Source organism: Leucoraja erinacea, chromosome 9 (assembly GCF_028641065.1).
Source record: "Leucoraja erinacea ecotype New England chromosome 9, Leri_hhj_1, whole genome shotgun sequence".
NCBI classification, from domain to species: Eukaryota; Metazoa; Chordata; class Chondrichthyes; order Rajiformes; family Rajidae; genus Leucoraja; species Leucoraja erinaceus.
The window spans coordinates 46,546,930-46,571,282 of record NC_073385.1 but is presented as its reverse complement, the minus strand read 5'-3'; the positions used below and the strand labels follow the sequence as shown (position 1 = coordinate 46,571,282).

At 41.3% G+C, this 24,353-nt stretch overlaps 1 protein-coding gene across 3 annotated transcripts in view; it reads right to left on the bottom strand.

Moving 5' to 3' along the window:
* Positions 1 to 24,353, bottom strand: part of ryr3 (ryanodine receptor 3) — a 324,483-nt gene that overhangs the window by 272,746 nt on the left and 27,384 nt on the right. For all 3 annotated transcript variants that reach the window (XM_055640726.1, XM_055640727.1, XM_055640728.1), the window contains exon 2: positions 1,857 to 1,976. In XM_055640726.1, the coding sequence (XP_055496701.1) occupies positions 1,857 to 1,976 (120 nt within the window). The remainder of the gene's footprint in view (positions 1 to 1,856; positions 1,977 to 24,353) is intronic.

The window sequence follows — 24,353 nt, the reverse complement described above, 5'->3', positions numbered from 1 at the left end:
CTCACTCCCTTCTCTCCTTCCTCCCTTCCCTTCCCTCCCTCTCCCACACACACACACACACACACACACACACACACACACACACACACACACACACACACACACACACACACACACACACACACACACACACACACACACACACACACACACACACACACACTTACATGTATGAAATTTTATATTAAAATGTAGCTTAGATCTGTTTGGTCCATTAACTCGCAGGCTCTTTTTAAGCGCATATTTGGATTACTTTCCATTCTACAGATATAAAGTCTATAATAGACTTTATTTGTATTTTTATGATTCTATAGACCTTGGCTGGGAATCTGGGGCTCACCAAAATTGTTCCCAATTGGGCCCCGCACCTCCTAAGGCCAGCCCTGAATGGTGGTGCTGCTCGAAGGGCAGAATGGCCTACTCCTGCACCTATTGTGTATTGTCTATTGTCTACTGCCTACTGTTTGCATTTGTTCTGGTGAAAACAATCCCACAGTGCTGTTGTGAAAAGAATCACAGGAATTAGACTCAGCGACCCAACGATAATCCCGAACTGTGTAAAAGTTTTTTTTCTCCCAAACTGCTTTAATCAACTTCCATTAAAGTTTAATGTTATGTAATTTTCCAATAATCTTGCCTTCCTTTATGGTTACCAAAAAAAATATGATTAGATTAGAAACAGCCCTCAGAATTCAAATTTTCTTTAAACAATAGTAACACAGGCAGAACATGTCCTGAACATGTCCAGTTGTTACTGAACAAACACGTTTTTAGAGAAACAGACCCTATGTCCCATTGAGTCCACACTGGCCAGTGATCCCCGCACGTTAACACTATCGTACACGCAGTAGGGACAAGTTACACCAAGCCAATTAACCTACAAACCTGTACGTCTTTGGAGTGTGGAAAGAAACTGAAGATCTCGAAGAAAACCCACGCGGTCACGGGGAGAACGTACAAACTCCGTACAGACAGCACCTGTAGTCGGGATTGAACCCGGGTCTCTGGCGCTGCAGACACTGTAAGGCAGCAACTTTACCGCAGCGCCACAGTGCAGCCCTACCCACAGCAAGCCCATGCTGTTGTTGCAGTGTCAGGCACCACAACACACAACTGACCGACACATGGGAAGTAAGAATTGATTATAACAGATGGCATAATATCCATAGCTTTTTTTTTTCCAAATATTGCTCGGCAGATATTATAGTGTGTACGCACCAGCACTCATCTGAATGTTATAACAACCTAGGGTTCACGCTTACCTAAACTCTATGAGCAGTTTGAAAACTGAACACAGTGATAAGTGGTTTGGCTGGGGGGTGGAGGGGGGGTAAAGTTTTGAGGGAAAAGAGCCCAAATAGGTGGAAAGCTTTTTGTCTCTTTGCAATTCACTAAGCCGTGCAATGTCTCCATCATCACATCATGTTAAATATGAGGTAAATAAGGTCACAAATATTTGCAAAGCAAGATAATAGAAAAGCAAACATTTTTTAAAAATGGACATGCCAAATTGTTTAAAGAAAACAAGTCATCTGCCCTGCTGATTTTCATTTAGCACTGTTTAATTTGTTCACTATGCAACAGCAATTGATGAAGAATAAATTGTCCAAATGCTTCTCATTTAGCAAAACAGGATAGAACAGCAAAACAAAGAGAAAATATCTAAACTTCAAGACATAAATGGCATTTTATTTTGACAATTAATTAATTGACTTCCATTTGTTTAAATTGCTGATAGTATGCAAATTAATTTGAAAATATTTGACATTTTGTTTTCATATTTTAAGCCCATGTCATCACTGAGAATGAATATTCTACAAATTATATGATGAAATCTGCATGCAAAATTCAAATACCTTAGCTTCTGAAGTAGGCTCGAGAAAACACAAACGACTGCCAAATCCTTCAGTTGACAAGCAAAATTTACGTTGTTCTTTCTTGATGGTGGCAACGGACTGAAGTACAACTTCGTCATCCTACATAAAACAAAATGAGCTGTTGAGAACATTTTTACATTTTCCAAAATTCTGATCGACAAGTGCTCGAACTACTGACAAGAAAAAAACAACCATCAGTGGACAAGATACTTTAACCACTTCATTCAGTTGCACATGGTGCACAGATCCACAAAAGGAATACAATCAGAGAGCAATATATGAATAAGAATATTCAATGTTGACTGCAGTCAATGTTATTTGCAGGCAAAGGGACATACAGAAAGTAGGATGCTTCTAAAAGTGTGAAAATTCAAGGTTAGAATGAATGAAATGACTGGTATGAGTAAGGAACTCTGGATGACAAGAGAAATTGAGGCTGTCAGGAAAATGAATGACGAATGGGCCAGGCATAGGCAGATGGGTTTGAGTGTACATAGGTTTGAGGAGGAAATTTAAGAAGAAAAATCAGGAAGGCAAAATAGCTCTGGCAAGCAAGATTAAGGAGAATCCAGAGATTTTATGTAAATTTAGGGAAAAGAGGTAACTAGATAGAAAATAGGGCTCCTCAGAAATCAAAGTTCTCATCTATGTATGGAGCTGCAGAAGATGGCCAAGTTGCTTGATGAGTATTTCTCCTCTAACTTTACCACAGAGTAAAACATGAAGACTAGAGAACTTGGAACAGCTAATGGAGATGTCTTGAAACCATCCTTATTATAATTATGGAGGAAGTGGAGATCCTGAGTCATATGGAGGTAGATCAATCTCCTGGATGAGATGATATATTTCAAAGCACACGAGCTGTGGAAAGCTAGAGAAGGAATTGCAGGAATCTTGGCTAAGATCTATGAATCATTGGTAGTCACAGGTGAGGTGTTGGAGGCTTATGTTGTGCCTCTGTACAAGGGTTTAAAAAAAACCTCGGAACTATAGACCAGTAAGCCTCACGCCTGTAGGAGGAAAGTTACTGGAGCATTTTCTGAGGGATAAGATATACACGCATTTGGATAGGTAGGGTTTTATACAGGATGGTCAACGTGGTTTTGATTGTGGGAGATTATGTCTCATGATTGAGTTTTTGAAGAAGTAAAGGTTGATGAGGGCAAGGCCATCGACATTATTTATATGGACACAACTAACTGGACCTGCAACGACATAACAGGATGGAGAAGAATGCTTAAGGCATGTTGGCCTTTATCAGTCAGGGAACTGAATATAGAATGTCACAGTTCAAGATACTGGTGAGGCCGCACAGAGTATTGTGTTCAGTTTTGGCTACCCTGCTATAGCAAAGATGCCATTAAACTGGAAAGAGTGCAGAGAAGATTTACAAGGTCGAGGGCCTGAGCTGTAGGAAGAGGTTGGGCATGTGAGGACTTTATTCCTTGGAGCACAAGAGGCTGAGAGATGATCATGTAGAGTTGTATAAAATCATGAGGGGAATGGATGGAATGAATATAGTCTTTTTCCCAGGGTAGGGGAAATTAAGAACTAGAAGTTTAAGGCCAGGGAGCTAAGATTTAAAAGGAACCAGAATGGGATTTTTTTTTTCACAAAGTAGTTGAAGGAGGTACAATAACAACATTTTAAAAACATTTGGACAAATATATGGATAGGAAAGGTGTGGAGGGATATGGGCCAAACATGGGCGAATAAGACAAGCTGGGTTGTGGCATCTGGATTGGCATTGACTGGTTGGGCTGAAGGGCCTGTTTCCGTGCTGTATGACTTCGGGGACTCTAGTATTAGTAGATTATTACACTGTAAAGTCTTTGTGGAATCAAGTTCATTCTTCACACTAAGAAGACTGCATCAAATACATGTCATAGTCAGGCTTTCAACAGCTCTTAATAGTGAAAAGATGGCATCTATGAAGTTCTTTGGACCATCATTAGCATAAGATTTCTATTTAAGAACAATTTAGAGCCTATCTCTCATCCTGTCACCACGACAGATCAAGGATTATATACACCTGTCCCTTTACCTCCCCCCTCCACTCCATTCAAGGACCCAAGCAGTCGTTCCAGGTGCGACAAAGGTTCACCTGTATCTCCTCCAATCTCATCTACTGCATCCGCTGCTCTAGTTGCCAGCTGATTTACATTGGTGAGACTAAGCGGAGGTTGGGCGATCGTTTCGCCGAACACCTCCGCTCAGTCCGCAAGAACCTACCTGAACTCCCAGTGGCTCAGCACTTCAACTGCCCCTCCCATTCCCAATCCGACCTCTCTATCCTGGGTCTCCTCCATTGCCAGAGTGAGCAACACCAGAAATTGGAGGAACAACACCTCATATTCCGCCTGGGTAGCCTGCGTCCGACAGGCATGAACATTGAATTCTCCCAATTTTGCTAGCCCTTGCTGTCTCCTCCCCTTCCTTAACCCTCGAGCTGTCTCCTCCCATCCTCCGCCCTCGGGCTCCTCCTCCTCCCTTTTTCCTTCCTTCTCCCCCCCCCCCCCCCTATCAGTCTGAAGAAGGGTTTCGGCCCGAAACGTCACCTATTTCCTTCGCTCCATAGATGCTGCTGCACCCGCTGAGTTTCTCCAGCATTTTTGTGTACCAAGGATTATATATGTTGTGCTAAGTGGCTCACTTTAGGACTTACCAACAACCACATAGTAGGAATTACAAATATGATGAAACTTTCCACATTTATTTGACAAATGACATAGATGGGCTCACTCAGGTGGATGACATCAACAGAGTGTGAAATATATAGATGTGTACATTTCCCAAAAAACTCAAGAAGCTGGACATTATCCGCGAGACAGCAGCCAACCTTTTCTGGCATTTCAACAACCTTTTCCCACCATACCTGTGCACCATGGCTTCATGTCTATACAATCTCCAGGATCTATTGCAACAACATGCCAGGGTTTCATATAACCATATAACCATATAACAATTACAGCACGGAAACAGGCCATCTCGACCCTTCTAGTCCGTGCCGAACACATAATCTCCCCATGTCCCATATACCTGCGCTCAGACCATAACCCTCTATTCCCTTCCCATCCATATAACTATCCAATTTATTTTTAAATGATAAAAACGAACCTGCCTCCACCACCTTCACTGGAAGCTCATTCCACACAGCTACCACTCTCTGAGTAAAGAAGTTCCCCCTCATGTTACCCCTAAACTTCAGTCCCTTAATTCTCATGTCATGTCCCCTTGTTTGAATCTTCCCTACTCTCAGTGGGAAAAGCTTTTCCACGTCAACTCTGTCTATCCCTCTCATCATTTTAAAAACCTCTATCAAGTCCCCCCTTAACCTTCTGCGCTCCAAAGAATAAAGCCCTAACCCATGATCTGCTCTCTGCTACCTAGAAGGTTAAGGGCAGCAGGAATATTGGAGTGACACCACTACAAGGAGCTCATACTGTCTTCATATTGGCCAGTCCATCTTACAACCATATCTCTGAACAAATATTCCTTTCAAAATAATCTGGATGTACTTTACATGTACTATTTAATAGTTTATATTCTTCAATGATTTATTTCCAGAACTTTGACTTCTCTTTATACTCGACATCACACTTGTTCTTCTCTACATTCTTTACTCAATCTGTATATTTAGTTTGCAGTTTGGCAATTAAAATGAACACAGTATATCAAATACACTCAAATCAGAGAATGATGAATATCTCAGCTTAAACTGAGTTTATAACAAATATGTTATATATACAAATAACAAATGTTGTGAGGCAAATTAAACTTTTACACTACTCGTAATTTACTTAACTTTATTTAAGCTTTAAGCAACTTATTTCTGTAATACATGAACTCAGAAACATCTGGCAAACATGGCTGATTCCGCAGGCCTTTCCCGCCCGAAATACCCCGCATATGCGCAAACTCTGGAAAAGCCCCACACATGCACCCACTTCAATAAATATATAAAAACTAATTATGATCTAGCAATCACTGTCCAATAATGGTTACTTTGTTTAAATCTGTTTGTGCATATTACAGATGTCACACTGAAGAAACCCACAAACATGAAGGGCATGTCTATTTACATCAGAATTTCTCCATGTCAATTTACTCATTCAGGCTGGGTTACGATCAGCACACTAGTTGACTATAAAGATCAAACATTTAAGCAAGAGAATATAATTCTGCAGCTGGTTAAAGAATTCTCAGTTGATACGTCATATCATAAACTGAGGTAAGCACTGAGGTGACCACCAAAGCTTCATGCAGTTAAGAAATTTGGCAGACAATCAAACAGTTGATAATTAGTAAAGATTCAATGAAGATCCACATCTTCAAGTTTGGTAATGCCCAGCACAGAAATTAAAATATTAAGACTGAAATATTTACAACCATCTTGAGCCAGAAGCACCAAGTGGAAGATGCTGGTGTGTAGGCAATTTCAAACAATGGCTGAATCTACTGAATAAAATAAAGGCTAAGGATCATGTCAACATTCACGATAGAACTGGTGAATTTTGTTTCAGAACTGCATGTGTTTTGCCAAATGTGATACAGCATTGGAATCTACCTGACACAGTGCAAAATTGTCTCTCTGTCTGTCAAAAACATATTTGAATCTAACTTGAGATACAAGAAACTGCAGAGCTGGAATCTTGAGCAAAAAAAACAAAGTGCTGAAGGAACTCTGGGTCAGGCAGCATCTGTGGAGGGAAATAGACAGACGATGTTTCAGATTCGGACTTGGTTTGAAGAAGGGTTCTGATCCAAAACATCATCTGTCCAATTCATTCCACAGATGCCGCCTGACCCACTGAGTTCCTCCAGCATCTTGTTTCTTTAAATCCGATTGGCTAACCTGCTATATTCTTAGTCAATTAGTTCGCTAATTTATATGCCTTTGCAACATCTTTCTTACTCACCTAGCTTTGTACTGTCATGAAAGATCAATATATGACACATGGTTCTCTCATTTAAGGCTGCAGATTATAAATAGCCGAGGCCCAAGCACTAATCCTTGCAGCCCTAAAATGATACTACCCATCTATCTTAAACTATGTTTTTTGCTTGCTTTTCGCTTTCCTTCTGTTAACCAATCCTCAATCCATGTTAATGTAGTACTAGCCTCTTATAATAACCCATGTGTTAACTGACTGTATGCCTCCTTAACATCCAAATGCACAATACCTCATCCACAGGGTTTTCCATACCTATGATTTCCATACCATACCTCTGATCATAAGCTTATACGGTTCACCATCTCTTCTCTGACACCTCGCCCCCGCTTCCTCCGAGAAATCACCTTCCGTAATCTAAAATCCATTGATCCCCACCATCTCTCTGACCTGCTCTCCATCACTCTCCCACTGGACAACCCCCATCTCACCTGATGATCTCACAAACCATCTCAACTCCACCATGTCTACCTCCTGTAACACTATGGCCCCCCTCAAAACAAGAACCGTAACTTTCAACACATCTTCACCCTGGTACACACCTGCACTTCATAAACTGAAACAGACTGGTCGCAGACTTGAACGACTCACAAAGAAATCATCTCTCACAGTCCACCTTGAAGCTTACAAACTTCACCTCACTGACTACAAAGATGCCCTCATTGCTGCAAAATCTGCCTACCTCTCCTCCATATTCACCAATCCCTGCCTAAACCACAGAACCCTCTTCTCCACAGTGGGCAACCTCCTCAAGCCTCGAGCCAACACTCTCCCTACCTCTACTCCGGATCTCTGCAACTCATTCCTCCACTTTTTCGCTGATAAAATCAGCACCATCTATCAATCTTTATCCCCTGTACCCGACTCCCCAGCATCTACTCCACCACCTACCAAGGCCCCTCCTTTCAACATCTCCACTGACCTCCTTACCCCTCCTCCACACTGCTTCCTCTCCCAGTTTGACCTGGTCACCCCTATTGAAATCTCCAAACTCATCAGCTCTTCCAAACCCACTACCTGCTCCCTCGACCCTCTCCCCTGCTGAAGTCCTGCCTCCCCGTTCTCTGTCCCTACCTCACTAATCTCTTCAACTCCTCATTGTCCCAAGGAATTGGCCCCTCCGCTTTCAAAACTGCTGCTGTTACACCAATCTTAAAGAAACCTGGTCTTGATCCCTCCTCTCTCATTAACTACCGCCAAATCTCAAACCCTCCTTTCTTTCAAAAACCCTGGAGCGTATCGTTGCGTTGCAACTTCATTCCCACCTCCTTGCATATAATCTACCTGAACCCCTCCAATCTGGCTTTCGCCCCCTCCATAGCACAGAAACTGCTCTCGTCAAAGTCCTCAACGACCTCCTCACCTCTGCTGACACTGGTTCCCTCAACATCCTCATCCTTCTCGACCTGAGCGCAGCCTTCGATACAGTGAACCATAACATCCTGCTCACCAGACTCAAAGACCTCGGCATTGAAGGCTCTGCACTCAGCTGGCTCCGTTCCTACCTTTCCAACAGATCCCACTTCATCTCTTTCCACAACCACACCTCTGCTACAGCCACTGTCACTCAAGGCATTCCCCAAGGCTCCGTACTTGGCCCCCTCCTCTTCATCACCTACATCCTCCCCCTTGGTCAGATACTCCGCCGCTTCAACCTGGACTTCCACTGTTACGCTGATGACACCCAGATCTACCTCGGCACCAATCCCCCCACAACCCCCCCCCCCCCTCTCCCATATCAACTCCTGTTTGTCAGCTATAAAAACCTGGATGCAACATAATTTCCTCAAACTGAACAGCGATAAGACAGAATTCCTCCTCATAGGCTCCAAAGCCACACTCAGCAAAATCGATAAGCCCACTCTCACCATCGACGGCACCACTGTGTCCCCATCTCCCCAGGCACACAACCTTGGCGTGATCTTTGATTCCACCCTCTCCCTTGAGCCTCACATCCGCCATGTCATTAAAACCTCCTTCTTTCATCTCCACAACATCGCCAAACTCAGACCCTCTCTCACACCTCCCACTGCTGAAAGACTCATCCATGCCTTCATCTCCTCCCAACTGGACTACTGCAACTCACTTCTCCTTGGCATCAGCTCCACCTACATCAACCGACTCCAACTGGTCCAGAACGCAGCCGCCCGACTCATCACACCAAATCCTGGCATCACATCACTCCAGTCCTCAAACAACTTCACTGGCTTCCCATCTCCCACCGGATCAACTACAAAATCCTGATCCTCACCTACAAAGCCCTCCACCATCTGGCCCCCCCATATCTCACTGATCTCCTCTCCCCCTACCAACCCTCACGGTCCCTCAGATCCACATCAGCCGGTCTCCTCTCCATCCACGTCCAACCTCCGCCGTTTTGGGGACAGAGCCTTCTCCAGGGCAGCTCCCAGGCTCTGGAACTCCCTCCCCCAACTGATCCGCAATTCCGTGTCCCTCACCATCTTCCAGTCCCGTCTCAAGACCCATCTCTTCACCTCTGCCTATCTTTAGCCCCACGTGCCGTCCCTTTACATCTGTGCATTAATTGCTTCATACAGTGTTTTGTATTGAATTCTGTATTTACTTTGTGTACTAGTCATGTCTCTACTATTTATTTCATTCCCCTTACATGTTTTTCCTCTACCTGCTAAATTTTTGTAAGGTGTCCTTGAGACTCTTGAAAGGCGCCCATAAATAACATTTATTATTATTATTATTATGCTGCAGTGCCTCCAATAAAACCAAACAACAAATTTGTTAAATATAATTTCTATTTCATAAAACTGTATTGACTCTGCCTCACTCAGTGTAACGTGTTGATATTGCCATTATTCATAGAGGTTGGGGCATTGCACCTTCAACAGGATTAATTACAATCATTTCCAAATTCATCAACTGCTAAGTCACAGTCACTGCAGCCCCCTCTTCCAGTCAAACATGAAAAGCAGTATTTTACCTGAAATACCTACCCAAATTACAAATTTGTAGTACTGACGCAGCTGCATTACTTACAGTCCCACTGTGCTACTCTACTTACCTAGGTAGTGTACATCAAGCCAATAGGTCTACCATAGCTACCCAAACCCTGGTGAAAAGCACCACATTTCTGTAAGTATATATTCATACATTTGTTATTAATTAACAGATCCTAATTCCAATAAGTTGAAATTCTGGATGCTATAAATTTTGTTGTAAAGTGATCTTGCCAATAGGTTGCACTTTTTTTTACTGAAACATGAACACCATCAGTTGATGATTCTCAGCACAGGCTATGTTTAGAGCTAAGGGTTTGCTTCATCCACTTACTTGCCTTAACATATTGAGCAAGTTCCAAAACGCAAGCCAGAAACATACTTCTGGCAACTTAAATAGATCCTCCATTTATCATTCACGTGGCATATTAAAAAAATGCTATTCTTTTTTCAAATAATGATGGAAATACTTTTTAAAAATCCCATGCTGCTTTAAGTATCTAGAGTGATCATCCAAAGAGTGAGTAAAGAAATTAGCCACCAACCATTCATTTACTGTAAACATTCCTTACACTGACAAATGACTTGCGCTATTAAAAACAGGTGCAGTGATATAATGATACATTGCTGGTCAGAGGGTTACATTAACAGTAACTTGAGAGATCTAAATATGTTATGGTCTCAACTATTAGCTTATGCCTTAGGACAGAAAATAATCTTCATTTTCTTCTTTATCTTTATTTCAATTTAGGAAATTAAAAATAAATATATTCCTGAATGACACATTAAAATAAGCAGCATTACACTGCAAATCACCAATAAATATTATTTTTTTAAATTCACATTCAAAGCTGTAGCGTCTCAGTATACAAGGTGCTAGGAGATAAGACTTTGATCCTTACACCACACTGCTGTTTGGTTATAGCGTTGTTATAGTATTGAATAAAACATGTTCAGTTGATAGTGCAACCTGTTTATTTCCTTATAGAAGTGGCTATAAAAAGGAAGCAATACACATCACATTGGCAATGCTCAAGATGCCAGCATTTGTAGCAATGTTACAACATTTTGAGATTTTAAAAATCAAGTCTGCAATTTATCCCATCAGATAAAGCATAAAAATACGTTTAATTTGACACCTAATTCACTTTCATATCATCAGTATAAAAAAGGTTATGGCCATTTTCATATTCGGAAATTAACATCGTGTTCCCCATTGCTTTTCCATTGACTTAACACAAAAGCTGTGATCGAGGGCAGTCAAAAGCCCATAACATTTCTTAAAAATTAAGAGAACTGAATGAAATGGTCAGTTATACTGGATTGAAGCATTCTGAAACAAATATGAAACAATCTTACTTGGATGACCTGAAATTAAAGCATATAATTAGTTAGTTACCCAATTGTCGCAAATTACAAAATTCAACTACTAGATCTAAACATCTATCCATTTCTTAAGAAAAGATTAACATTTTTAAATAGCCTAAGTGTCCAAATAACATTCACACAAGAATTCACAATATAACATGATTTTTAAATCTCATTGTCATAAATTTATAGGCCAAATGGAAGGAATTTATTGTTTAATTCCAGTAAATTAATGGCCTTTTAAATCATCTTGCGTGGGATTTTGTGGAACGCGATCGATTGGAACATTGCGGTTGCGGTGAATTTAAACCCCATATCGGCAGGAAAAATACTGCCGGTTCGTATGGGGCCTAAATCACCTTTTCGCAACGTAAAATGTGGATTAAGGTAATCCTAAGAAGCACGTTTATATTTGAAATAAACGTCTTTCCTTTAGCTGTCCCGTACCTGAAATCCGTCCCGGTTATCGACGTTGACGGCATTAGAAACGGCTTTTTATTTTACTCCATCGCTGAAATTGTCCAGCGATTAAAAAACAAATTCACAGAACGGCCGTCGGAACAATTCTTCAGCGTTGGCTAGCACCCCGAGAAAATATATCCAGGACAGGCAGGAGAAAACCGCATTTTAACCCTGCCCCCCCCCCCCCCGCCCCCCCCCCCCCCAAACGCTCCAAAGTCGCGCACACGGCCAGTGGCAGAACTGCAGCGCCGCTGAAGGTAACTTTTGTAACATACCTAGCATTTGCAGTTTCTTGCATCTTAGTATTATTGACCTACTTGGTTAGGCCGCATTTATAGAATACAAACATTACATTAGAAGAGAAAAGGTGATATTATTCCTGGTCGTGCCAGAGACAGAGTGGTGCCAAGAAAAAAAGAGCCCTCCTATGAAAAAATAGTGAAACACAATGAAACATTTTAATTAGGTGCTGGAGACTTTTGAGAAACACATTTGTCAATTATATCCAAGAACCAGAATCATTTAGAACAGTACACCATAGGAACAGGTACTTCAAATCACTTTCTCTGCCAAATACAATGCCAGGTTAGGGGTAACATGGTGGCACTGCGGTAGAGTTGCTGCCTTACAACGTCAGAGACCCGGGTTTAATTCCGATCATGGGTACTGTCTGTATGGAATTTTTACGTTCTCCCTGCGTCGGTTTTCTTCGGGAAGTTAGGGTTTCCTCCCACACTCCAAAGACGTACAGATTTTTTGGTTAATTGGCTTGGTATAGATGTAAATTGTCGCTAGTGTGTGTAGGATAGTGTTATTGTGTGGGGACCCCTTGTTGGCGCGGACACGGAGGGCTGAAGGGCCTGTTTCCACACTATCTCCAAACTAAACATTTATCTACGTGTTATTTTGCATCTGCACATGATCTATTTCCCACTATTCCCTGCATATCCATCTACCGATTAAAAGCCTTTTAAACACCACTATCCTATCTGCTCTGGCAGCGCCCTGGCAGCACGTTCAGACTCCTACCACTCTGTGCAAAAACTTGCCTCACATATCTCCTTTAAACGGTCTCCTCTGATTTACAGCTAGGTCCTTTAGTCTTTGACATTACCGTACTGAGAAAAAAGATTCCAACTGTCTGCCATATCTATGTCTCACATAATTTTATACACAGGTCTCACCGCCATCTCTGATTCTCCAGGAAAAACAATCAAGTTTGTCCAATCTCTTCTTATAGCTAATACCTTCTAATTTTGGCAACATTCTGGTAAACCCCTTCTGCAACCTCGCCAAAGCATCCACAACCTTCCTGTAATGTGGTGAACAGAACTACACACAATACTCCAAATGTAATGTAACCAAAGTCCTCCAAAGCTGTAACATGACTTCCTAACTATTATGCTCAATACCTCAGTGGATGAAGACAAGTATTCTATACACTTTCTGTCCCACTGTCTACTTGTGGTGCCATTTTCAGGGAGCTATGGACTTGGACCCCAAGATTCCCCTGTGCATCAACGTAGTTAAGGGTCTTCTCATTAATTGCATTCTCCCCCTTCTATTTGACATTTCAAAGTGCAACATTTCACATTTGCTCAGACTAAACACAATCTACCATTTCATTCCATCATTTAATTAGGTAAGGAAAGACAAAAATGTGTAATTTACAGACCAAAGAATAGTATGGCAGAATCAATTGGTGTGCAGAATGGCCAATGGGTGAAATCAGTTTAATTTGACAGACAACTAAGCCAATGTATGAAGTAGCCAAGTAACATGGCACTTAAAAATGTGAGTCTTTGTTTTTCTGGGCACAATTCCGAGGTACAGGCAGAACCACTGAATAGAGGTGGTCACAGAAACCCTGTCTCTTCCTTGGTGGCAAGTCATATGGTTCTCCAAGTATATTTGGTAGAAAAATAAGAGGTCCCATGAGGTCAAGTGGGGAGACTGTAGATCCCATAGTTGCAAAATCCAGGAGGTTTAGCCAAGGACATTATGGGAGCTGTCAATCTACAAATGCCTATTCGAAATGGCCCTGCTTACCAATTGTCATAGGATAGGACACACTGTGTTGGGAAGTGCAAGTCCCTGAAGAAAAGGTGGGGGTTTACATATGGCTTAAAACAATGGCATGAGTTTATGAAACTGTTCTATTGGAACATTGCATAAAAGGTAATAAGGAAGTGGAATCAGGAATGCTTAATGGTATCGACTGCACACTGGAATCTTACATTTAAGGCCACCTGTTGATTGAGAATGTATCTATAATTATGTGCAAAGATCCTGTGGGTGTCAATCTGATATCTTCCTGTTGATGTATTTGAAATACTTCAATTGCTTACCATTGAGGCAGAACAAAATGTTGTTGGGCATATGTGGAAAAGAGATCCTCTGAGTTAAGGGAAGAGCACTGTTGAATCCCTGGAATAGATTACTTGGAATAGAATTGGGTCCAGTTGCCATTATAATTATGGGCTTTGAGCTTCCACCAATGATCTTGGGAATAGTCAGGTTCAGGCATTGGATCAAAGAGCTATGTTTTTGAAAAGATTATAGGATTAGGTACCAGCGCAATCTAGAATTTATTCATACATTAGGGAACATCGGTCTTGTTCAAACAGACTGCTGGAGCGGTGTGGTTGGAAGGCAGCAAGGTATTATCAGATAGCAAACGATAGTGGATTCGAGTTATAGGTTGTCTTCCAATGGAACAAAATTGGTACCATGCAGGTTCCGTGCACAGTGAGAAAAAGTATGGTCCAGAAAGAGAGTGCATTCAGTACTCTCCATGAGGGCAGAGATGCTAATCAATACAGGCTGGAAAAGTAGTGGGATGAAATGTGGCTGCAACATGCAAGAGGGAATATGAAACTGGACTGAAAAGGGAAGTAAGGAGTTACATGCAATACGTTCCTGGGAAGAGGTAAGACGACAGTTTGGCCAGAAGATGCAGAAATATCATACAAGGAAATTTGAAAGGGAGTTGGGTGACATCATCCCACAGATTTTCGTAAAGTGGAAAAGCAATCGCCTGTTTGGTCGTGAGTAGTCTCCTCAGTCACCCAAAGAGTCGTAGCATCTTCCTGATCGTCGCTGGATTTTCAACGTTAAAAACATGTTGGCGACAGTGGGGTTGATGCCAATGAGCGTAGCTTCACTTCTCCTGACGTAGGTGCTGTCATAGGTTGTCGCCAGGATGACGTAGGTTATCGCCAGGATGATGTAGGTTTTCGCCAGGAGGATGTAGGTTTTCGCCAGGTGACGTAGGTTGTCACCGGTGCTGACTTCGGTGAATTCCATTAGCGACTACCTATGTCAACCGGCGACAGGTACCGGCGACTGAATTGTCTTCAGTTGTATTCAGTTGTCGCCGACAGGGTCGTAGCTTGTCATGGGTGGACGTAGGTGTAGGTGTGGTCGTAGGTGGACGTCCTAATGGGTCACCAGTTGTCAGTAGCTTGCCGTAGCTTGACATCGACTAGGTGGTAGGTTGTTGTAGGTCAAGTTCAAATTCAAGTGAGTTTATTGTCATGTATCCCTGATAGAACAATGAAATTCTTGCTTTGCTTCATTGTCGAAGGAGGGTCCAGTCGCCGGTTTTCCAGCGACCTGCTACGACTATGACAATGCAGAGTTCATACCTATTTTTCTATGGGTCGACCAATTGTATCAATAAAGCAAGAAATAGCAGCACAGGTGGTGTTAATTGTTGTGAATTCTCAGACCATTGGTAGCAAATCCATTGAGAATAGCCCGAGTCGAAGGCATCAGTTGGGTAGTGACTTTCAGAACAATGGGGCCATTTATAAACCTTGATGGAAGGCAGTTCAGGAATGCTTAAATAGAATGGGGATCAGTTAACAAATATACCACAACAAGAGTTCATAAACAAGGTGAAACTCAGACTACAGCGCAAGATACTGAGAGAGAAGAGTGTACACAAATTTTGGATAAATCTTCTGCAGGTTTAAGACTTGTGTATGGAATTGCTGAATGGACTGAATCATGACTGATTAGGATGCTTTAAGAAAGGACAACATTGCAATGTAAAGATAGTTTCAAAGCTCTACAGATGCTTTGAGGAATACATAGCAGGGATGGAGTTACTAATGGCAGTAAAATAGAGCACAGCCAGAGTATGAGAGTTTTGGCAATGAGCCAGAAATGGAAGGTCAGCAGAGATTTTACCATGACTTCAATGTGACTGCAGGAAAGAGGACACACCCAATGTCTACAATAAGTAATTGTGGAATCAAGCTGGAATGTTTTCAGAAGCAACCTAACCATAGATTGTTGAAAACAGGTTCATAATCTCCAATTGAAAAAAAAGTATAATCGTAAATACTGTAGTTATGCGAACTATTGATATTAGTTTATTATCACATCCCAATATACAGACAAAGCTTTTGTTTGAGTACTTTCCAGTCAATTCATATCATTCTATACATGAGTACAATCTAGCCATACGCCGGCACCACAAATGCAAAGAGGAAAAATGCAAATAATGAAGAATATAGAGAGCAGAATTGTTCCCAAACCAAGATGTGGAGTAATCCGATAGTCTGCTAACTATGGTACATTTGTAGAAGTCGGTAATAGTTGTTGGAGACATGCTAAACTTAGGCTCCTGTGGAAGTTGATGTGCTTTTTTGGCCATAACCTCAATGTGGTTGGACCTGGATAAACTGTTGCTGATATTTACACCAAAATTGAAGTTCTTAACCATTTCCACTTAGATACCATTGATCCTGATTGGCGTCTGTACTTCACTTTGCTTCCTGAAGTCAATAACTAGTTCCATCTTGCTGACATGTGGAATGGACACCATATTACTAGGCTATATATCTTCTCCCTGTAATTTGTCTCATGATTGTTCGAATCTGGTGGTGTAATCTGCATACTTGCAAATGGAGTGAGACTAAGTTTCTGCACTTAAGTTTTATAGAAATACAAAAAATGATGGCAACATTCAAGTCAGACAGCACCAATGCAAAGGAAAACCGCTCAAGTCTCAAATTGAAGTTGCTTCACTGAAACAGCTAAGTATTAAATGATAACAAGATTGTGTCTGAGAATATGAAATACAATCAATTCATGATTGAAAAAATAATTATATTTAATCAACAATATATGATGAACCACTAGAATAATAAGTCAGTAGATATTTCAATAATAATAATAATAATAATAATAAATTTTATTTATTGGGCGCCTTTCAGACATCTCAAGGACACCTTACATAGATTACCAGGAAATATGAACATATAATCAGAATAAAATAAATAAAATAAATAATAAAGACATCACAGAAACACAAATTAAAAACAGAATTCAGTCCAAAAACAAAAATCAAAACACAATGTGAAACAATAATGCCAAGTAAGTGTCAACTAAATGAAGAGGGAGGGAATGTATGTTTGGTTGAATTGACAACTGTAATAGGCTGTAAATATGTGAATGATTGCCTAATATTATATATGAATAAATATTGGTTTGCTTACACCATGTGAAATAACTCCAATTCATCCTGACCTGTGCCCTGCAAATGGAGCAAAGACCTCGATATGTCAAGAAGCGAGTTACTTGCCACAGAATAACCACCCTTTTCAGTTTAGCACATCCATGTCAACCATTTTCCTGCGGTATTCCTGTGGTATTCTATTTCACTTTTCCTATCCAAGTACCTGTCCAAATGTCTTTGTACGTCGAGAGGTTTCCAGAGATAGGCAAGGACATGGCAGTTGAAATGCGATGAGGAAACTGTGAGATCATACACTTTGGTGAAACTAGAAAAGCAGAGTTGTGGGAAATGAAATAGAACATTCAAATATTTCAGAGGGAGATGTGTGTGGTCATGTGAAAACAATAACCATAACGTTACAAGTTTGAAAATAGTTTTGGAAGATGCCTTGGTACTATCAAGAATAAGAGCAACTGATGAGAGGGTATTAGTTTCAAAATATACAAAGGACCTGATGCAGGTAAACTGGCATCAATCATATATTTCATACAACACAAGAGAAAGTCATTAAGCCCATAAAATTTATGTCAGCAATCCCAACATTCCCCTTATTTATTTTTAACCCACATAATCAACTCTCACAATTCTCTGTCATCCACGACAATAGGAGCAATTTACAGTAGCCAATAAGTCTCCCAACATATCTATGGTACATGGAACAAAACTCCCCAGGCCCCACATGGTCAAGGACAGGATGCGCAAAGTCCACAGAGACAGCACCAACATTTAGGATCAAGCTGGAGTTGCACAGCAAGAGTATTAACCATATCACTGAGCTGTCGTCGTAAACAAAACAGTAATTAACATTCAGAGACAAGAAAGATTTGGTTTCAATAAGGCACATCCCATGCAGATGCAGGAAAAATCAAGTTGGTGGATGATTAAAAATATAAAGATCAAAATGAAATAAAAACTCTTTTATGACAATTTTAAGGATCATAATGGAGTACGAGTAAGGAGGTACTCCTCAATTTTAGGAAGACTCAAATCTGATCATTCAAGTAACCTGTCATAATGACAGTCAAAATGGCAGCTTTTGATTTACTAATGGTTAGAGCTGGGGATTGTAATTAATTTATTCTAATATCTAATAAGTGAAAGATAGAACCTGTGAAGGCCCAACGACTCGTGGGAGAGCATCGAACAAAGAACAATAGAACAAAGAACAAGGAACAGTCCCTCAGTAGAACATAGAACAAAGAACAGTCTCTCAGCCTACAATGTCTGTGCCAAACATGATGTCAAGACCAATCCTTATCTGCCTATACATAATCCATATCCCTCCTGTCCATGCATATCCATATGCCTATCCAAAGTCTCTTAAATACCACTATAAAATATATCTCAAACACAACCCCCAGCAGCACTTTCGAAGCACTCACCATCCTTTGTGAGTACTTGGAACCTAGAACTCCAAAATAAACACGTCTCCTGGATATGTTGGATATCTATCCTACCTTTGGCTAGATATAGCCCTTTCAAGAAGCACCATCATGTATCATAATCATCTACATTACTTTTCATATTGCTTAAATGACCACGATTCATCATGGTAATTTTTAGATTGTTGATTCAAAAAGTTATGACACAACATCAAGTAAAATTAAGTTTAAAAAAAATCAGGATCCTTGATCTGGATGAGGTGTTAGATCACATATTATAAATGCTGGACAGGTCTTGGGAGAGTAAAACACTTACTTCTGTTCCTCTGTTATAGGCAAGATAGCCTGTTCAACCTTATTAAGTTCCTACATACTCAAAATGATTTCAGAATTGATTTTGCTTCAATTTCTAATTTTAGCTTTCATTTAAGAAATTTGCAGGACAACAGCCAAATGTTTCTGAAGGTATATAAGGTCGTCTCAAAATGTCAAGGGAAGTCAAAGTGCCCATTACACATAGAATTCACTATTATTAGAAGTCCGAACAACAAATAACCTTTCTGTCCTGCAAAAGAGTGATTAAACTCATGAACATCAAACGAGTCCCAATGTTTAGAGTTTAGAGATACAGGGCGGGCACAGGCCCTTCAGCCCACCGAGTCCACACTGACCAGCGATCTCCCGCACACTAACACTATCCTACACACACTAGGGACAATTTACACATACACCAAGCCAATTAACCTACGAACCTGTACATCTTTGGAGTGTGGGAAGAAACTGAAGATATCAGAGAAACCCCACGCAGTCTTGGGGAGAACGAACGATTCTGTAAAGACAGCACCCATAGTCAGGATCGAACCCAGGTCTCCAGTGCTACAAACGTTGTAAGGCAGTAACTCTATCGCTGCGCCACGGTGGCCACCCATGACACAACTCTGATCCAACAGGCAATCAATATTGGGCCCATTAGCCTTATGACTGAGAGCCTAACTGGATCACATACAATAATTAATCAACAGGGGGATAAAACTAAAGCCATGCTCACAGACGGCTCCAATAGCCTTTAAACTATCTGTGCCATTGCAAGCATTTTTCTTTTTTTTAATTAAAAAAAAAAAAATGCTAACACAATTACCTAGTCAATTTATTTAAGCATGATCTATCTATCCATACATAACTAAAACTCTGATCTTGTTATCTTCCGGTTTGGCGGTCCTTCTATTTGCACAAAAATAGTTCGTGATAGCGCTATGATTTTTCACCAGTTCACTCACCGTTCTCCTGTGCTGCGAGTGTGCCAAGTTTCATTCTGATTGGTTGAATGTCGTAAAAGATAGAGAGGTTTAAAAATCTTTAAAAGCGTGCGTGCGCAGATCGATCTCTTCTCCTGCCAGTCCGCGCCACACGGATTAATCTCTTTCCCTGTCACTCCCTGAGACGGTCTGTCCCTTCCTGCGCCATCAAGTCTTTACTGGAGCTGAAGGCTCCTGGTGGAGGTTTCCAACCCAGGCAGCCCCTCCCGGAGTCGGAGATGTCGCCAAACAGAAAGCGGAGACTCTGATCCCAGCGGAGGAGAATGACCAGTGACCAGCGCCCACTGTGAGCCCCCATCACACCGCAAATTCCAGCCACTACCCGTCTGCCCCCCCTCGTTGGCTCCTCACCCCCTCCCCCGTGATGCCACCATCTTCCTATGGCTCTTCCCCGTCTTTTCTCCGAGCTCACTCCCCCTGCCCACACTCTCCCCCCCCACACACCCCTCCCCCACAAATCCCCCTGCCCATACACCCCCCCCCCACCCACACACCCACCCCCCTGCCCACCAACACCCTCCCCCCACACACACTCCCCAACCCACACACCCCGCAGCCCCCACACACCCCCCGCCCCCCACATCCTCGCCCCCATATCACCCCTTCTTCACAAACCTCCCACCCACACAACTACCCCACCCCCCCCACCCCCACACCTCACTGCCCACACACACACCCCCCCCCCGCACAACCCCCCCCCCCCACAAGGGATGAAGTTGAGGGACCAGATATTTTTTTTGTAATTAGTTGTAAAACATACAACTAATTTGATTTGCCATACAGTGCCATACCAAAAAGCAACAAGACACACAACTACATAAAATTAACATAAACATCCACCACAGCACACTGTGATAGAAAGCAATAATGTATTATCTTCTTCCCTCCTTTTCTCCCGCGGTCGGGGCATTCGAACCATCCGCAGTCAGGGCGATCGAAGCTCTTGAGTTTGATCCCTAACAAAGGGACCGCAAGCTCCACGATGTTATGTCCACAGACTCCCGCAGTTGGAGCTCCCCAAGTCGATCCCCAACAAAGGGACTGCCAGCTCCATGATGTCAGGCCGCTGTGCGGACGATGAAACGACATGGAAAAAGTTGCATCTACATCGAGGAAAGAGATTTTTAAAAGTCCCCCCCCCCCCCACATAATACAAAACTAAAGTCACACTAAAACATACATTTAATACATTTAACAACAGACTACAAAACAATAAATGAAGAAAGGGACGAGAGAGATGCTCATTATTGGCATGGCTGCCATCGTACGGCGCCACCCCATGGATAAGTGCATCTGGCTTAGGTCATTATGGAATGTCCCTAGGGTCATTGGTGAGTCCAAGGTCAGAGTGTGGTCTACTGGCATCTGACATCCACCAGGTTTCATATTTCCATGCTGAAAGCACAGGCAAGGAAATTCAGAATGTGCTGATACACTTTTTAACTTGTCAGCAATTAGCCTTGAACCTGCAGGCCTGATATCAGCATGATCCAGCCAACATTCATATTTGAGATATCATACTGCAATGGAATAACTAAATATAAAAGTCCCATGCCTGAACTGAAAAATTACATTATTATGTGCAGATATATTGCTGGATTATAATCCCATATTTCCAAATAAGAAATAGCGTTTCTTGTTCTAAATTTATTATTACCCTTCTGTAAATATTATGATGGTATGAGGATCGGTTTCACTTCGGTATGAAACATTCACATACTGTTGCCTCACATTTAAGCATTTTCCGCACCTTACTTTACCCTCATTTAGAGTCATGGATTGATACAGTGTGGCAACAGGACCTTCGGCCCAGCTTGCACACACCGGCCAACACTAGTCCTACCTGCCCATATTTGGTCCATATCCCTCCAAACCTGTCATATCCATGTACCTGTCTAACTGTTTCTTAAAGGTTAGGGTTATCTCTGCCTCAAATACCTCCTCTGGCAGCTTGTTCCATACATCCACCACCCTTTGTGTGCAAAAATTACCCCTCATATTCATATTACATCTATTCCCCTTCACCTTAAACCTATGTCCTCTGGTCCTCGATTCCCCTATTCTGGGCAAGAGTCTCGCTGCATCTACCCAATCTATTCCTCTCATAATCTTATACACCTCTATAAGCACCCCTCATCCTTCTACGCTCCAAGGAATAGAGTCCCAGCCTACTCAACCTCTCCCTATAGCTCAGACCTTCTAGTCCTGGCAACATCCTTGTAAATCTTTTCTGTACCCTTTCCAGTTTGACCACATCTTTTCTATAACATGGTGCCCAGAACTGAACACAATATTCTAAATGCGGCCTCACCAACATCTTGTACAACTGCAACATGACCTCCCAGCGTCTATACTCAATACTCTGGCTGATGAAGGCCAATGTGCCAAAAGCCTTTTTCACCACCCGATCTACCTCCAACTCCACTTTCATGGAACCATGTCCCTGCACTCCTAGATCCCTCTGCTCTGCAACATTACCCAGAGCCCTACCATTCACTGTGTAGGTCCTGCCCATGTTAGACTTCCCAATATGCAACACCTCACATTTCGTTGCATTAAATTCCATCAACCATTCCTCAGTCCACCTGGCTAATCGATCAAGATCCTGCTGAAAATTTTCACAACCATCTTCACTATCTGCAAAACCACCCACTTTTGTATTATCTGCAAACTTGCTAATTTTGCCGTGTATGTTATCATCGAAATCATTGATATAGATGACAAACAACAATGGGCTCAGCACCATGTTAAATTGTCACCATCTTTGTTTACCATGTCATCCCACACATTCCACATATCTTCATTTGCATCATTTTCAGATCATCCTCATTCAGGCATGCATTCCATCTGCACACCTAATTCTTTTGTTCGTGCTCATTATTATTATTCTAGACACCCATCTCTCTGTCCCCCCTCCGTATTTATCCATCGTCATCTTCTTGAATTCTTATTGGTTCTTTTCATGAATTAGCTTGGTCTATTTCTGTTGGATTCCTCCATTCCCTGTGTTCTGCTTTGTTGTTGTACAACTCTTACTAATTTTTTTCTACATTATACTGAGATGCTGCAATATTGCATCTATCCAGCTGAAGACAAATTCTAAAATCACTGGAAATGAATACCCGGAAAATAAAAAAAATATCAAAATAAGTTTTTCAGAAAGATTTACAGGTTTTTAGCAAACTCAAAGAACAAATGGTGGACAAAAAAACAACAAAATCAGCCCCTAATATAATTAATTGCACAAGAACATAAGAAAGCAATATACGCCAGGACCTCAGCAATGTTACACCATGAGAATAGACGCTTAAAATTTATGAAGTAGCTTATCCACATATCTACAACCAAGTGTTCTTTGGAGCAAAGGAAATGGCCCCTTAAGACAAGCAGTAAAATTCTAGCTTATATTTGGAATGGGGAAGTTCTGTACAACCAACTCTTTCGACTTTCTTGAATATGTCGGTTTAATGAGGCAGAGACCACTCTCAACAGATCTTGCCCAGTGTTTCCAAAAACAATTGACAATGAAATAATGTAGAACATACAGAATACAGTAACTGGCCTCTCATCAGGCATAGATTAAATGTTAGAACTGCTCCCAGGCCTTACTGTTTCAAACTGGCATTCTATTGCAATAGATTTTTCAAGCTTTGGGGTTATAAAATGAATATGCTGCTTTGTTTCCAAAAATGTACTGGCAGAAGACAAAGTGATAACTATGTTGTCAGCCATAAAGTCTAACTTTTGGAGTATGAGTAATGAATATATATAGTTTAATCATAATATGAAAGATAATGTACGTTTACTTGTAGAAACAAGGAACTGCAGATACTGGTTAATACACAAATGGACATAAAATGCTGGAGTAACTCAGCAAGTCAGGCAGTATCTCTGGGTAGATAGACCTGAAATGTCACTGATCCATGTACTCCAGAGATGCAGCCCTGACCTTCGGTGTTACTCCAGCACTGTGCACTTTTGTAATATACCTCATTGTTCAAAGCAATTTTGAACAGTTTGGTTAAGAAGTACTGATAAACAAAAGCTTTGGAGTAAACATTACAAATGATCAAATGAACATACTGCCTTCAAAAAGATTTGAGAAATAAAATAGGATGATATTTTGTATTTAATGCAATATTTTTTATGCTTCAATATTTTTTCAAAGAATGAGGAAGATCCAGAACCTGAAAAAGATGCTCTGTTTGCAGTTAGACAAAATGCTACAATGAATTTATATTATTCAGTATAACACACAAAGAGATAGCCATTTAACAGAAAATGACAATAACTACCAAAATTGATAGTAGATTAAAAAAAATGTCAGGTCCATATTACAGCATTTGAAGGTGAGGGAAGCACTAAGATAATTTGCCAGATAAATAACATTGGACCTTCGTCTGTTTTCACATTTACATTCATAATATGGATATAAAAACCCAGCATAATTCAGAAAGGAAGGCACAAGGAACTGCAGGTGATGGTTGACAAAAGAAA